Source organism: Mycetomoellerius zeteki, unplaced genomic scaffold (assembly GCF_001594055.1).
Source record: "Mycetomoellerius zeteki isolate Tzet28-1 unplaced genomic scaffold, Tzet1.0 scaffold228, whole genome shotgun sequence".
NCBI classification, from domain to species: domain Eukaryota; kingdom Metazoa; phylum Arthropoda; class Insecta; order Hymenoptera; family Formicidae; genus Mycetomoellerius; species Mycetomoellerius zeteki.
The window spans coordinates 461,886-474,843 of record NW_017257203.1 but is presented as its reverse complement, the minus strand read 5'-3'; the positions used below and the strand labels follow the sequence as shown (position 1 = coordinate 474,843).

Below are 12,958 nucleotides of genomic sequence, written 5' to 3'. Positions count from 1 at the left end.
ATGTAATCAAATATGTCGGTGCTAGATATGGCAAGAAATGTAAACATTTTTTTTCGATTTCTCTGAAACGGAGCAAAAACGAGCATATGTCTATAGGACTTTTTTTCTTAGTTTTTTACTCCTCTACACGCTCCCGAAGTTTTGCCATTTAATTTGGAAACACCCTGTAAATCTTGTTATTATTCTAGAGTACTACATATAATATATATTTATTCATTAATGTATATATACATATATATACATATATGTGTGTTACTATTATAATTAATATTAACTAAAATACAAAACAGCGTCAAACGAAAAATGTAATACATTGAATAATAATTTGAATAATAAAGATAATAGATTAAACTAATTTAAAAATTTTCTAATTAAAAAGTCATATATTTATATATATATATGTGTGTGTAAAAACTTTAAATATAAGTTTCATGCGTTTAATTCCGAGCAGACATTTCTAGTATGCAGTTGTAGATAAGTTTCATAGTATAGTGATAATAACGCAAGAATGCAAATATCGTTATCACACGTACGAGGCATCGGTGCATCACAAGCATTTTGTACATCGTACATGATGTAGGAAATTCGGGTTTTCTGAAATTCATTGTCACACAATTGCGTAATTGTGACGTCGACGAATGTAAGTTATCTTTATGCTATTTCCCGTACCTACAATTAGCTATTTATAATCAACATGCTGCACGAAGGATGCTCACGATAAGACTGACGTCATTGACCGCTTGTCGTTCACTTGGAACTTGCATTAGTCAGCGAACTTACACGTTTCCTTTGTGTAGGAGGTCACCCCGAGGGAATCCATGTAAAATAATGCGAGAGGCTTGTATATGCGAGATATTCTCGTTAAAGAGAGAGAGAGAGAGAGAGAGAGAGAGAGAGAGAGAGAGAGAAACGCGAAACTGAAACTCATGTGAAATACAACATACCGGGTGTCGCGAAACGGTGCTTTAAACTCGAAGTAACTTGCTCATCTTGCGCGGGTTTAAATGCCCCATGAATGAATCCTCGCTCTTTAACGTTGGATAGATAATTTCTTACGACGACGTCGTTAACAATAAAATTTTTCATTTTTTTTTCTCTTTTGACAGGCACATACCAAAAGCCAAAGCTACGACGATGGCAGAGACACCGGAGCTGAAGCGTATCGCGGAGAACACGAAGATACAGAGTAACGTTAAGTATCATGCAGAATTTGAAAAGGCGAAGGGGAAGTTTACGCAAGTGGCGGACGATCCGGAGACTCTCAGAATTAAGCAGAATAGCAAGATCATCTCGAATGTCGCTTATCACGGCGAGCTTGAGAAGAAGGCGATCATGGAGCAAAAGAGGACAATGACCGGAGAAAACGGCGAGCAAATAGGTAGGTGGTGAACTCTTTGACTGTGTGTTTGCATATAACGGTTTTTTCTATTATATTATATCTTTTTGGTTTACTCATAATAAAATGTGAAATATAATTATATATTTTTATGATATTATTTCGTTGCTGTATCGTTTTAAATTGTAACAATAAGCGTGTAAAACTTTATTGCCAAACTAAAAATTTTAGCATTGTTCGTTTTGTCTCTTGGGAGCTGCTCGGGGTCGCTCCGAACGAATCCAGCGTACTTGAAATGCAGGATTCACACTACGTACAACATCCGTCATACCACGTCCGATATTAATTGTAACAATGAATATCGGATGATGTATGACGGATGTTGTACGTAGTGTGAATCCTACATTTCAAATACGCTGGATTCGTTCGGAACGATCCCGAGCAGCTCCCGAGAGACAAAACGAACAATACTATTATAAGTTTGTTACAATAAAATTTGTTCAATGACTTTTAACAGACTAACAATGGAAAAATGCTATTGACGTAATTTGTGATTTGATTGAATTATTGGGGCTAATCTAAATATAAATTTGTAAATTGGGAATTCTTTTTTATTTATGTGTATATCAATGTGTTTTATAACAATTATAATTTATACAATTTTTTAAATAAGTTATCTAATGTTTTGTCTTAAATCACCCTCTGTTAATAATTATACATATATATCTATGATTTTAATCTTAATAATAGTATAATTACATGTTTAATTTTTAACATCTCAACTGTTAATTAACGACGATTTACATAACAGTATCTATGTAATCATCAAATTACAGATTATACATTATGTATGTATCAGTATTCGTGAATTTGTTGTGTACTATTTGTTCGCATTTCATGTAAAAAATTGTGAATTAAAAATAACATAATCATGAATACATACGTATTGCTGCAATCAATCCACCAAAACGACGGCGTAAAATTCAGACAAAATTCAAATCTTTACTGCATTATTTTTTCCATATTCATGATTCATTACACACTCATGATACCGTTCATGGTGGGCAGATCGCAGGATGCTTCTATTGAACGTATCGCTAGCCTTTTTCGTGCATTGTTGATATAGAGTACGTAGAGTACACAGACGGTACGATCGCACCTGCGTCGAGCATAAACGCCAATCCGCCGCCTACAAGGACGGCGAATTCGCCGGTACAGAGGACACCAGGTAGGATCGCCGATTACGATCCCCTTAGCGAAACGAGGCCGAGTCCCTATTCCGCAAGGCAAGCTGCTACCACAGTCATTTATACGAGCGACAAGGGACCAGGTGCGTTTACCTTCGCGGCTACAATCGTTGCAGCAACCTTTCGTTACGTAGAGAGAGACGTCGCATGACTATATTATTATAATATAGAATAATTTGAGTAACTTGTAGAAAGATTATATAATATTATAACATTAACATTATTATTATTATTATTATTATATGGATTGTGAGATGCATATTTAATACGCAACATTATTTTTGGTATCTGAATTTTAATGCGATTAATGTTTACGATCGGTTCGATACTTGAGGTTTGTATTATTTACGCAAATGATTATACATTCATAGTTATATCAGAAGTCTGTATTGCTGTATCTCCTACGAATCTTAATTATTAAGATTCGTAGGAGATGAACGAAGAAGAAAGAATTTTAATAATGTATATTTTTTATTGCGATGTTTTTTATCCGAGGTCGCATTTTACGATCGCGTGGGATAGAATTCGCGTCCATGTGTTAGATTTCAATAGATCGTGCTTTAATCGAATTGTTGTTTAGGAAGATAATTTAGGAAGACAAACGCTTAGCTATTCCTATTGTAACGCCAGACTTATATTACGATCGTGAAGTCGCCTAAAGTATTATTGTCGCTCGTCAGACTTAAACGCTCGCATCATTATGCTTTTATATCGTCGTCACATACGATTCATCACAAAGACAAATCGTCGAAGCAATTTGCACCGGAATTAATCGTTGCGACATCACCGTGTGCACCTTGTTGGGAAAATAGAAAGTGTAATCGTCTTTGTTTAATGTTCCTCATTCTGCGGTTCCGTGTTCACTCTTTACTGAACCCACGGAATAATTCATGTGACAGATCACAGGATCGCACCAAGTAACAATTGTTACTAACTGGAGAATAAAAGAGTGTTTATTACAGAACAAGTTATGCATTTATAATAGTGTATACAAATGTAGAAAGTTGTAAGTTATACGTCGCTCATAAAAGTTCGATGTGTTTGCAGTGACGAATCCACCGACACGAAAAATCGGCTCGGTTGCTGACATCGATCCAGTAAATGAATATTACGGATCGTTAACGCCGGCTACAACGATAAACAATAATCAACATCAACATCAACCTCAACATCAATCACCGCCACCGCCCTCCAACGTCGGAGTAAATATCTTTTTTATTGCTTATTGTCGCATTGTGTTGTCTCTTATGACTTATTTGCAATATAAACTTATGTATCTGCTAATCTAAGAAAGATTTCATGGATAGAGTTTACAATCTTACAGATTACACTTCTTAAATGAGCTTTTCAAATTATTGGGACAAAAAGCATAAGTAAAAAATAATGTGTATAGTATGTTAAATAGATATACGTAGTTTTACATGTTTTTTTTCTATAAATGTGTTTTTTTGCAGAGAGTGTACAGAGCAATGTATGACTACGAAGCGCAAGATCTCGACGAGGTGAGCTTCTGCGATGGTGATCTAATTGTCAACTGCACAGCTGTTGATGAGGGTTGGATGACTGGATTGGTGCAGCGTACGGGACGACACGGCATGCTACCCGCTAATTATGTCGAACCGGCGCAGATTTAAATGTTCTTTCATGTCGAGCTTCCATTTGCTAACTGTTGCCGCCACTTCGATCAGAGCGCTTAATTAAGGCGCGCTTTGCCGAAGAAAGAGACGAAAAAAAATTACGTGATACAATACTCGAAATAGCGCTTCTACTCAGCTCTTATTATTCGGCTGAAATAAAGTTTGATCGAAACGGCGCACTGTCATCTTAGAAAATCAGATAATTAGATATTTTAACTACTAAAGACTTTTATTAAGAATCTTGATATTTTGATATAAATTTGAAATTTTATCTTAATATCAATTGATTGATCATCATGACATATATTTGGATAAAATATTCCAAAATATGTTGATAAAAGAAATAGAATATCAAAATTAATTTTATAAATACTCAGAGACATATTTCATGAGTATCCAAGTTGAGTATTCTCGGCTTCTAGATGACAATATATAGCTTCATATGTTAGAATTCCATGATGGGACCAAACACACACTGCGATAAATTGTGTCGATTACAATTAAAATTCTGACAGCTTGTGAAGCGACATAAGCCTTGACCAACAATTAAAACGAATTAAGTATAAGATATATCTTCCATGAATGCAGTTTTCTGTAAAGCGTCATTTACTTTTCTTTTTGCTATCACGTACAGTTATTATTATTATTATTATTATTCCTCCGTTTTGATGTCTTTTTAGAGTTTACATTACAATTAGAATATAAATATCAAGAAAAAATAATTTGGTTTAATTAACGATTCTTTACGAGCCCTTTTTTTAATAATTATTATTTTTATTGACGAAAATTTTATGTTATTTGTTATTCAATATAAACTACTAACACATTAGTGTCAACAGATTTTTATATTTCGAACATTTGCATTACTATTCTTAATATTATGTATTGTATTATTCTATATTCTTGTCTTTGTAATAATATACCTTTTCAATTTCTTTTCGGAGATGTTTACAAAATAGTATTTTAGTCATGATATCTAAATTTTTTTCTAGTAATGAAACGTAGGGCAAAATCTTCCCTTATATTCGAAAAGAAATAATGCAATGTGCCTTATATGTATAGACTGCTAATTAGTTCCGGTATGGACTTGTTATCATAATGTAAAGTGCATGAAAAAGTGCATCGATATAAGATATTTAAAGAAATACCAACAAATTTTTACTTGCCGCATTAATATGCTTGATTTGACGAAAAAATAATTGATACAAAATTGCCTTTTCTCCTAAAGATAAAGCAATTAAATTAAAATAATGAGGAAGATAATATTATTGACGCGAAAGATGCTGACACTTGCCTCCCTTTTTAATAAAATATGAAAATTATCGTTATGTACCGTTACTGATTTTTAATTAACGATATTAATATAAATTAATTAACCAATATTTTATTTCATAGTGCTTAAGTTTTATTTCGTATGGTCCACACATATATATATATATATATATGCTTCACCAATTCTCTCCAAAATTGCATTTACGTTGTTGATGTAAGTTATTTTATTATTCGGCGATTCTGAGGTTACACGAATAATACGAAAATTTTTGATAAAAAATTATTTGATATTTAGTTTATTTTAATGTCAAACTCTTTTTGTGAAATTCATATTTCAAAAACGCAGTATTATTCGTGTTGGCTAACATGACTATTAAATCTTCTAAAATAGATTTATCTCCTTTGGCTCATTGTTTGTTAACATTTAGTAATAAATTAAATTGATCGTTGATAGAATGTAATGTTTACTACCACGAAGTGCTTTTTAGTGTCTTGTTATTACATTTTTAAATTATAAATGTCAAACTGGTTCCTCTGAAATGTATGTACATCCTATTTACCTGAATAGACAGATTATATTATGGAACGATGTCCGATGGAACTGTACAGATTAATGAACCATGTAAAAGTTATATAAGTATTATCTGTGGGTTACACGTGATGTCGTTCGACTTCCTTTATGAACGAAGAGAATGGATATTTTTGGAAACATGTTACTCACTCTTGTAATTATTAGATGGCTGATAAGAGGATTTCATATTTTAATTGCAAGATACAGAAATATATGTTAGCGTTGTGTTTAGACAAATATTATATTATCATAGCAAATCATAAATAATGAATATGTATGTTATGTAAATCTGTGGTTCATTATTGGTAATTGCACTTTCTTTAATCGATGAAATTCCTTTTTTCATTTTGAAAAATTCCTAGTTTTCATTCTTAAAGAACAGAGACATATGTATCATTTTTTTTTTACCATAGTCTGTATAATTTATTTTTATTCGCATATACTCAATTTAGCCATAAACTTGATATTCACAAAAAAGGAATCCTTCCGTTTACATGTAATGTGTATTGTTTCGTTAAGTTAAACATTATGTTGTTTCTTCAGAATTTAACAAACGATTGTTTTTGTATTTTTTTTTCTAATATGATATATTTATATTTTGCTTTAGATATTAAAAGAGCATTTATATATATATCTTAACATGATTATGTGATAAGTTTTAATATCACGATAATAGTGGAGAATTTAATATTATTTGAAGAAATACTGCAAATTTCATGGACGCCAGTAGTATTATCGCAAAACAAATATTCAGTCATGTAACAGATACTCGTGAATTGAATTAATTGTGAAATAAAATATTTTAAAACGTTATAGTAAAATAAACATTAACATGACGTAATTTCAAAATCGAGTAAAACATTTTAGTATGCAGAGATATAAAATATGCATATTTATTGAAAGTAATATAAATACAATAAAATGATAATTATCACATAAGATAGTCAAGATCGGCTGCATCGAGTGCATGTTTGAAAGTCTCTGAGCTTGGTCCATCACAAGATTCATCGTCAATCCCGATAACTTGCATGATCACATTTGATCGTCAAACCGTTGAATTAAGATTTGGAAAAGATTAAAGACTAAGATATACAATTTTCAGCATTAAGATATGTTGCCGAAAGCCGTAGATGTATCAAACTTGATCGACTTCGCAATTCGATCATTTCAAGCGTACATTTTTATTTGTAATATTGTTCTATCATTTCTTTCGCATCATAATCCAGCCCAGATCGCTTTGCAAACCTTTCTAATATATCATAGAAGCAATTTTATATGCTATAATGAACACTATATCTCATTTCGTTAAAATGAGATATTTCAGCAAGTCAATCGGTAATTCATCAATATTTTGACACAATACTGCACGATACAACATAGAAGCATGAAAATGGATAATATATGGTATTTCTTAATATATAATGGAAAGAAACTTAAGCGTTAGCCTGACTAATTAGACCGCACTGTCTAACCGTACGGTGGAATGTGCAAATATAAAAAAGATCATGGTTAATGATGAATGTTAGCGCTGCTTCTTAAACGAAAGAAATGTTATAAGCAGGAAATTTGTCGTTTGTATGATGTTTGATGTTAATCACTCCAACATTATTAGTTCTCTTAGTTATCTTCATCTTTTTAAGCCCGTTGGTAGATATAAATTGTAATTATGTCAAGAATTTACAGAGTTCATTTTAATTTCCTGCTTATATAGAAGTGCCTTGAACACAGTTGTCGCAAGAATTAGGATGTATTTAAGGCCATATGGACTTGAATTCGAATGAGCACAATCTAACTTTCAAGCGAATGAATGCCGTTTTTGGCCCATACTTTTTTTTGTTAATGAATCAATGCGACTTTTAGTATCCTGTATAAATTGTGCGATTGAGCTAGCAAGATGAAAATAATTTATCCTGCAAGAAGTTTCTTAGCAACCAATGCCGTTACAGAAGCTATGCGAATTATAAGGGATAATACAATCTCAATGGAAATAATGAAATTTATTGGACGTGAGGGATAAGATAAGACACCTTGCTGTGCAGGGATACAAGCACAGGTAACAGAACCAATGTTGCAATAAATCATCGCCATCATTGAACGGGAATTTCGTGCCAGGTATTGGAAGAGTACGTATATATTTTTGCTTCCAAAATATCTTCAGAAGCACAAATTTTTTTTATACGATCTTACCGCCGTTCAAAAAGGTTTCCTTCCCGATTTGTATGTAAAACTTTACAAAAGACGCTGGACGAGCCTGTTACAAACATAGATTTCGATCGAGTCGAAAGAATGTAGAACGCGTGACGGTGTCTTCAGCGAAAAATTCGACTTAACATTAAGTTTAAGTCACGCGCGGTTAACGCTAAATGTCAGCGATCTCATCCTTCTCGTCCTCGACTTTCCTCTAGCGAGTACATGTAGAATGCTAATGTAATCGGACGAGACGACGTGTGGTGAAGGGTCCGCGTGCTGGCAGTGTCGTTTTGTCGTAGCATGAACGAATCATTTCTTTTTTTTCTCGCTCTTTTTCTTTCCCCCGCATGTAACACCCCCGGTTGTACGTATTTTAGCCTGCCTGCTAATATCCGGCGAGGTCGGCGAACGTCTGATCCATCTCGTCGGCGATCGCTTTGTATTTACAGCGCTCATTTACCAGTACGTCTGCAACGAAAAGGGAGGGAAACGTGGTATTAGTGGACGGTATGATGGTTAATCGGGTGTACATTTTAATATTCTTTTTAATTGGAAAGAGAGAGAGAGAGAGAGAGAGAGAGAGAGAGAGAGAGAGAGAACATAACGAGTACATAATCTTCATGGTTAATGCTTTGGGATTAGACGATCATTACACCTGTGAAGCAGCTTAAAGTGAGAGTAGGATGAAGGAAAATTAGTTGGATTGATCTAAAACCTGAGAAATTCATTTTAGAAGATAAAATGGATTAGTCTTTATATAAATAAGATCAAAGTCTATATATGGATAAATATGTATGGAAATATATTTTATGAAAATAAATATCTCGTAGCCGATTTTAACTCATTAAGGAACAGAGTATGTTTCAAATGTGAAAGAAAAAAGCACATTAGATCATATATGGTGTTTTATTTGTTCTATTTTTTGAGAGAAAAGTATTAGAAACAAAAGTGGCCTTGTACAATTTTGCGACAATTTTAAATCGCGAACTATTTATAAAAGATCATCAAGATACTTTTACAATTCAATATTTTATTAATAATACAATACATCGAGTGTTTACTGTACTTTTCTTTTTTGTTCTACTTACCGCACGCTCAATTACCGAAGCATAATGCAATTAGAATTTTGCACTTGTAATTTTAATCTAAGCGGCGTTTTCGAAATAAATAATTAAATAAATAATCGCGGCTCACATAGAGCGGCTATATATACGGACGAAAGCTGGAGAAGTGGAATCGTTGATAAATAAAAAAAAAGAATATTCCGAACGCGGAACGTATTTATAGTACACTGATTTTTATTACGAAAGTATATGCGTCGAATGGCCGTGACCCGACTGCGATCGAACTGTGCGTATAATATTGATAATTACGGCCAAATAATTCGATAGTGGACGCGGATATTTGACAGCCAGATTTAACCAACCAATTCAGTGAAAGTGAGGTCCAGGTCGTCGCAGATGTATTTGTACTTCTCCTTCTCGTGGACGAGCTCGTCTGCAAGAAAACGTAATGTCGTTAGAACGTATTCACACAGTTACTGAATATTCATCAGTTGTACTTTGATATGTTCAGTGATGAATTAGGGGCATTGATAATTTGCATGAACTTTGATACAAGATAAAACTGAAAAGATGTAGGCATCGCATGAACCTTCGATCCTTTATTAATATAATAACGTACGTGGAGTATTTAGTTTTAAGCGATGTGAAAGAAGGTATATAGAAATATTTCGCACTTTAGAAAGATAAAGGATTCTTTCAGAAGGTGCTCGATCGGGAAGCTGCGGTTTTAGCAACGAGCGAGTTAAAAAGCATAGACGGGTAACTTACGGAAGATGTGTTAAGCGCAAGCTAGATTTGTAAGAAAAGCTTTCAGTAAACTTTTTGTTTCTTTTTTTGTATCGAAGCGTTAGGAGGGTGGTTAGTAGCCGCGTTACACGCCATAGAGCTCGAAGAACGCATTATCCAAGCCATCCCCGACTTCCTTGAATTTCTCCTTTTCGATCACCATCTCATCTGCAAGCATTCGCAACGTTATAGGTAGTCGCAATTTAGTTAGAGATTTCGTCTACTGCGTAGCGTGAAAAATGTTTGGAGAAAGAAGTGCTGAAGAGATGAAAGTATATAATATTGTATATTAAAAAAAAAGTATATATAATATTAAAATTAATACCGCGCTAAAGATAGGCATTGTAAAGTAACCAAGCAGGATAATGGTGAAAATAATTGATTTTAAATTAAATATAGCTAAAAATAAGATTCATTAACTGTTCCTATCACCCTGATGTTCGTTAAATTTTTTTTGTCAGATATAACAATTTTTTTAGATATAATTGAAATTTGTACCTTAATTTATATCTATGCTATTCTTAACTCTATATATATATATATATATATAGTAATAGTTTTTTTTCATACATTTTCCTAACTAAACATATTTTAATAATTAGATGAATTAATCATGAAAGTAGTTCTCCTTTTTTTACAGTGCAAAATCATTAATATAATCAATGCTGATATACATACTAGTATATCGAAAAAAGTTTATCAGTAAATTACTTAAATAATTGAAAATGTATATCTATAAAATAATGATAATTATTTTATAATAAGAGACAATCGTGAAGTTTTGATATTATAAATAGGAAAATTTGTCATGCATTAATATAGCAAAATCGAATTAAGCAAATTTACTCACCGTAAATAAGGTATACGTACCACATTTTCTTCCTTCATCATGCAATTTTGTTACGAGATTGTTCTAACAACAAGGCGATCACACAGTGTTATCGCGTGGAGAATAGTTATACGTCATTATGTTAACGGTGGAGAATTAATGTTAGCGCAGGTAAAAAAAAAGAACAACGACACAACGAAAAACAAACGACACACTCTTTTTTCAAAATTAAAATATATATTATAAACAGTTTTATAATAATAGTAATATATAATAATCAATTATTATTACAATGATATTAGTGTTATTATCGATTTACTTTATTAATATTAAGTAAATTAATAAACTAAAACTCTCTTAAACTCAAGTATCTGCGTTTCCGTAATTTTAGCATTATTCAGAAAGAAAAAAATTGTTGCTAACAAAAATCAACGATAGAACATGTAGGTCTCGTAGTTGTGCTTTTCGCATTATTGCTGATTTTGAATAACATGGCGACGTTAACTTGGAGAACAAACGATCGCGATGTTTCTGGATGGCCTTTCGATATCGCGTAAGCTACTGTATTTTGGATTAGTTCATCGTCATCTTCGTATATATAAATAGAAACATATTTACGAGATATACAATTTAAAATAGTCCAAATTTCTGAATAGAAATATTAGATTAATCTAATTAATCATACGTGACTATATTTAGAAATCGCGTAACAATTAATACGCTTATGTTAATATTACACCAACAAAATATTGATTTATACAATATAAATCAAGCAAATTATTAAATTTAAAGCACCTTTCATATATGAAAGGTAAAATATTTCTATTGTTTTCGTGAGGAGTCAATCCCGAAACACATATTTGATTTATTCTACTATATCTTCATGATCGCTCAATGATCATGCGAGCGACGATAATATATATGCATTTATATATCGAAACGGGAAGAGGATGATGCACATTCTCACATCAAAAGGCCATCCAAGAATATATTGCAGGAAAAGTGCTACAAGAATAACCGTGATGGGTTACGACATCGAGGTCGAGGCAGTACACGCGACATAAATTACGCTTTTCAGTAGAAAAGAAAAAAGAGAAAATTTCTCCATAGAATTAGCGATGCTCGATGGTGAGCGTAAAGTAGCAATAACGTTAACGACAAACTGTATCAATTAATAGTAATAGTAATAATAATAATTCGAAGCGAACTATGCGCCGCGAAGTGGAATATCGGATATGCATTATTTCGACGATCGATTATTATTTCCAATCTCTCATTCGCTGTTACGTTCGAAACGAAGCACGTTCCCTGCATCGAGGTTTGACGTTGGCCGTGGTTAGTATTTATATCGTAAATATATACAGGCACGATCGGTAAAAAAATATCGAAATGACTCAGCTAGCACGGGAAGCTGCGCTGCGACGTGACAAAGTAGCCAGTTGCTTCCCTGTTTGTTATCTTAAGTATTATGCGTTGATCAATTTTTCGTAGGCTCAAAGTTAAACCATTCTGCATACGTATAACATATATCTGCATAGGCCAGATCATTTTCGATTATTTTGTTATGAAGAAAGAAAAGAATTTGAATTATGGCAATATTACGTTGGTAATACGATTATAACTGTTTGACTGAATATTGCACAACGAAGACAAAAATGTACTAAGAAAATATATTTTTAGAAAAATTAATAGGAAGGTTTGGCAGTGGAATCCTCTTAAATGCATGGTTATTGCATCATTGTCGTCTTTGCTTTCATCGGCGGCAATGAGAAGATGATGCGACAATAATCTAAAGCTAATAGAAGAAACTGACGAATTTCTTCTCGCGCGAGCTGAGCCGCATGGAATGCGGAATGTAAAATGATGCGAAAAGTAAATGAACACTCTGTTTCCCTCCATTATATACAATCCTGCTACGCGTATTTTGTACCGAGAGAAACATGCGCTAAATTCAATGAAATAGTAGACTGGGCGAATCAATTAAAAGATAAAATTTTTGTAAGTCACTTCTAAAAAATATTCAACA

General features: G+C 32.9%; 2 protein-coding genes across 12 annotated transcripts in view; one reads left to right on the top strand and one right to left on the bottom strand.

The window, feature by feature from the left end:
- Positions 1 to 4,911, top strand: part of LOC108723272 (LIM and SH3 domain protein Lasp) — a 40,362-nt gene extending 35,451 nt beyond the window's left edge. The window contains exons 4-7 of one of the 2 annotated variants that reach the window (XM_018448865.1): positions 1,107 to 1,378; positions 2,463 to 2,666; positions 3,631 to 3,785; positions 4,038 to 4,910. In XM_018448865.1, the coding sequence (XP_018304367.1) occupies positions 1,107 to 1,378; positions 2,463 to 2,666; positions 3,631 to 3,785; positions 4,038 to 4,217 (811 nt within the window). In that variant the 3' untranslated portion in view covers positions 4,218 to 4,910. Of the gene's footprint in view, positions 1 to 1,106; positions 1,379 to 2,462; positions 2,667 to 3,630; positions 3,786 to 4,037 lie in introns of both variants that reach the window. The other variant, XM_018448866.1, reaches the window with a different exon arrangement.
- A 2,736-nt stretch (positions 4,912 to 7,647) lies between these two features.
- Positions 7,648 to 12,958, bottom strand: part of Tm1 (tropomyosin 1) — a 43,061-nt gene continuing 37,750 nt past the window's right edge. For 7 of the 10 annotated variants that reach the window (XM_018448872.1, XM_018448870.1, XM_018448871.1 and 4 more), the window contains one exon: positions 10,139 to 10,271. In XM_018448872.1, coding sequence (XP_018304374.1) covers positions 10,189 to 10,271 — 83 coding nt within the window. In that variant the 3' untranslated portion in view covers positions 10,139 to 10,188. Of the gene's footprint in view, positions 8,722 to 9,140; positions 9,751 to 10,138; positions 10,272 to 12,958 lie in introns of those variants that run through there. The other 3 variants (XM_018448875.1, XM_018448874.1, XM_018448869.1) reach the window with 2 other exon arrangements.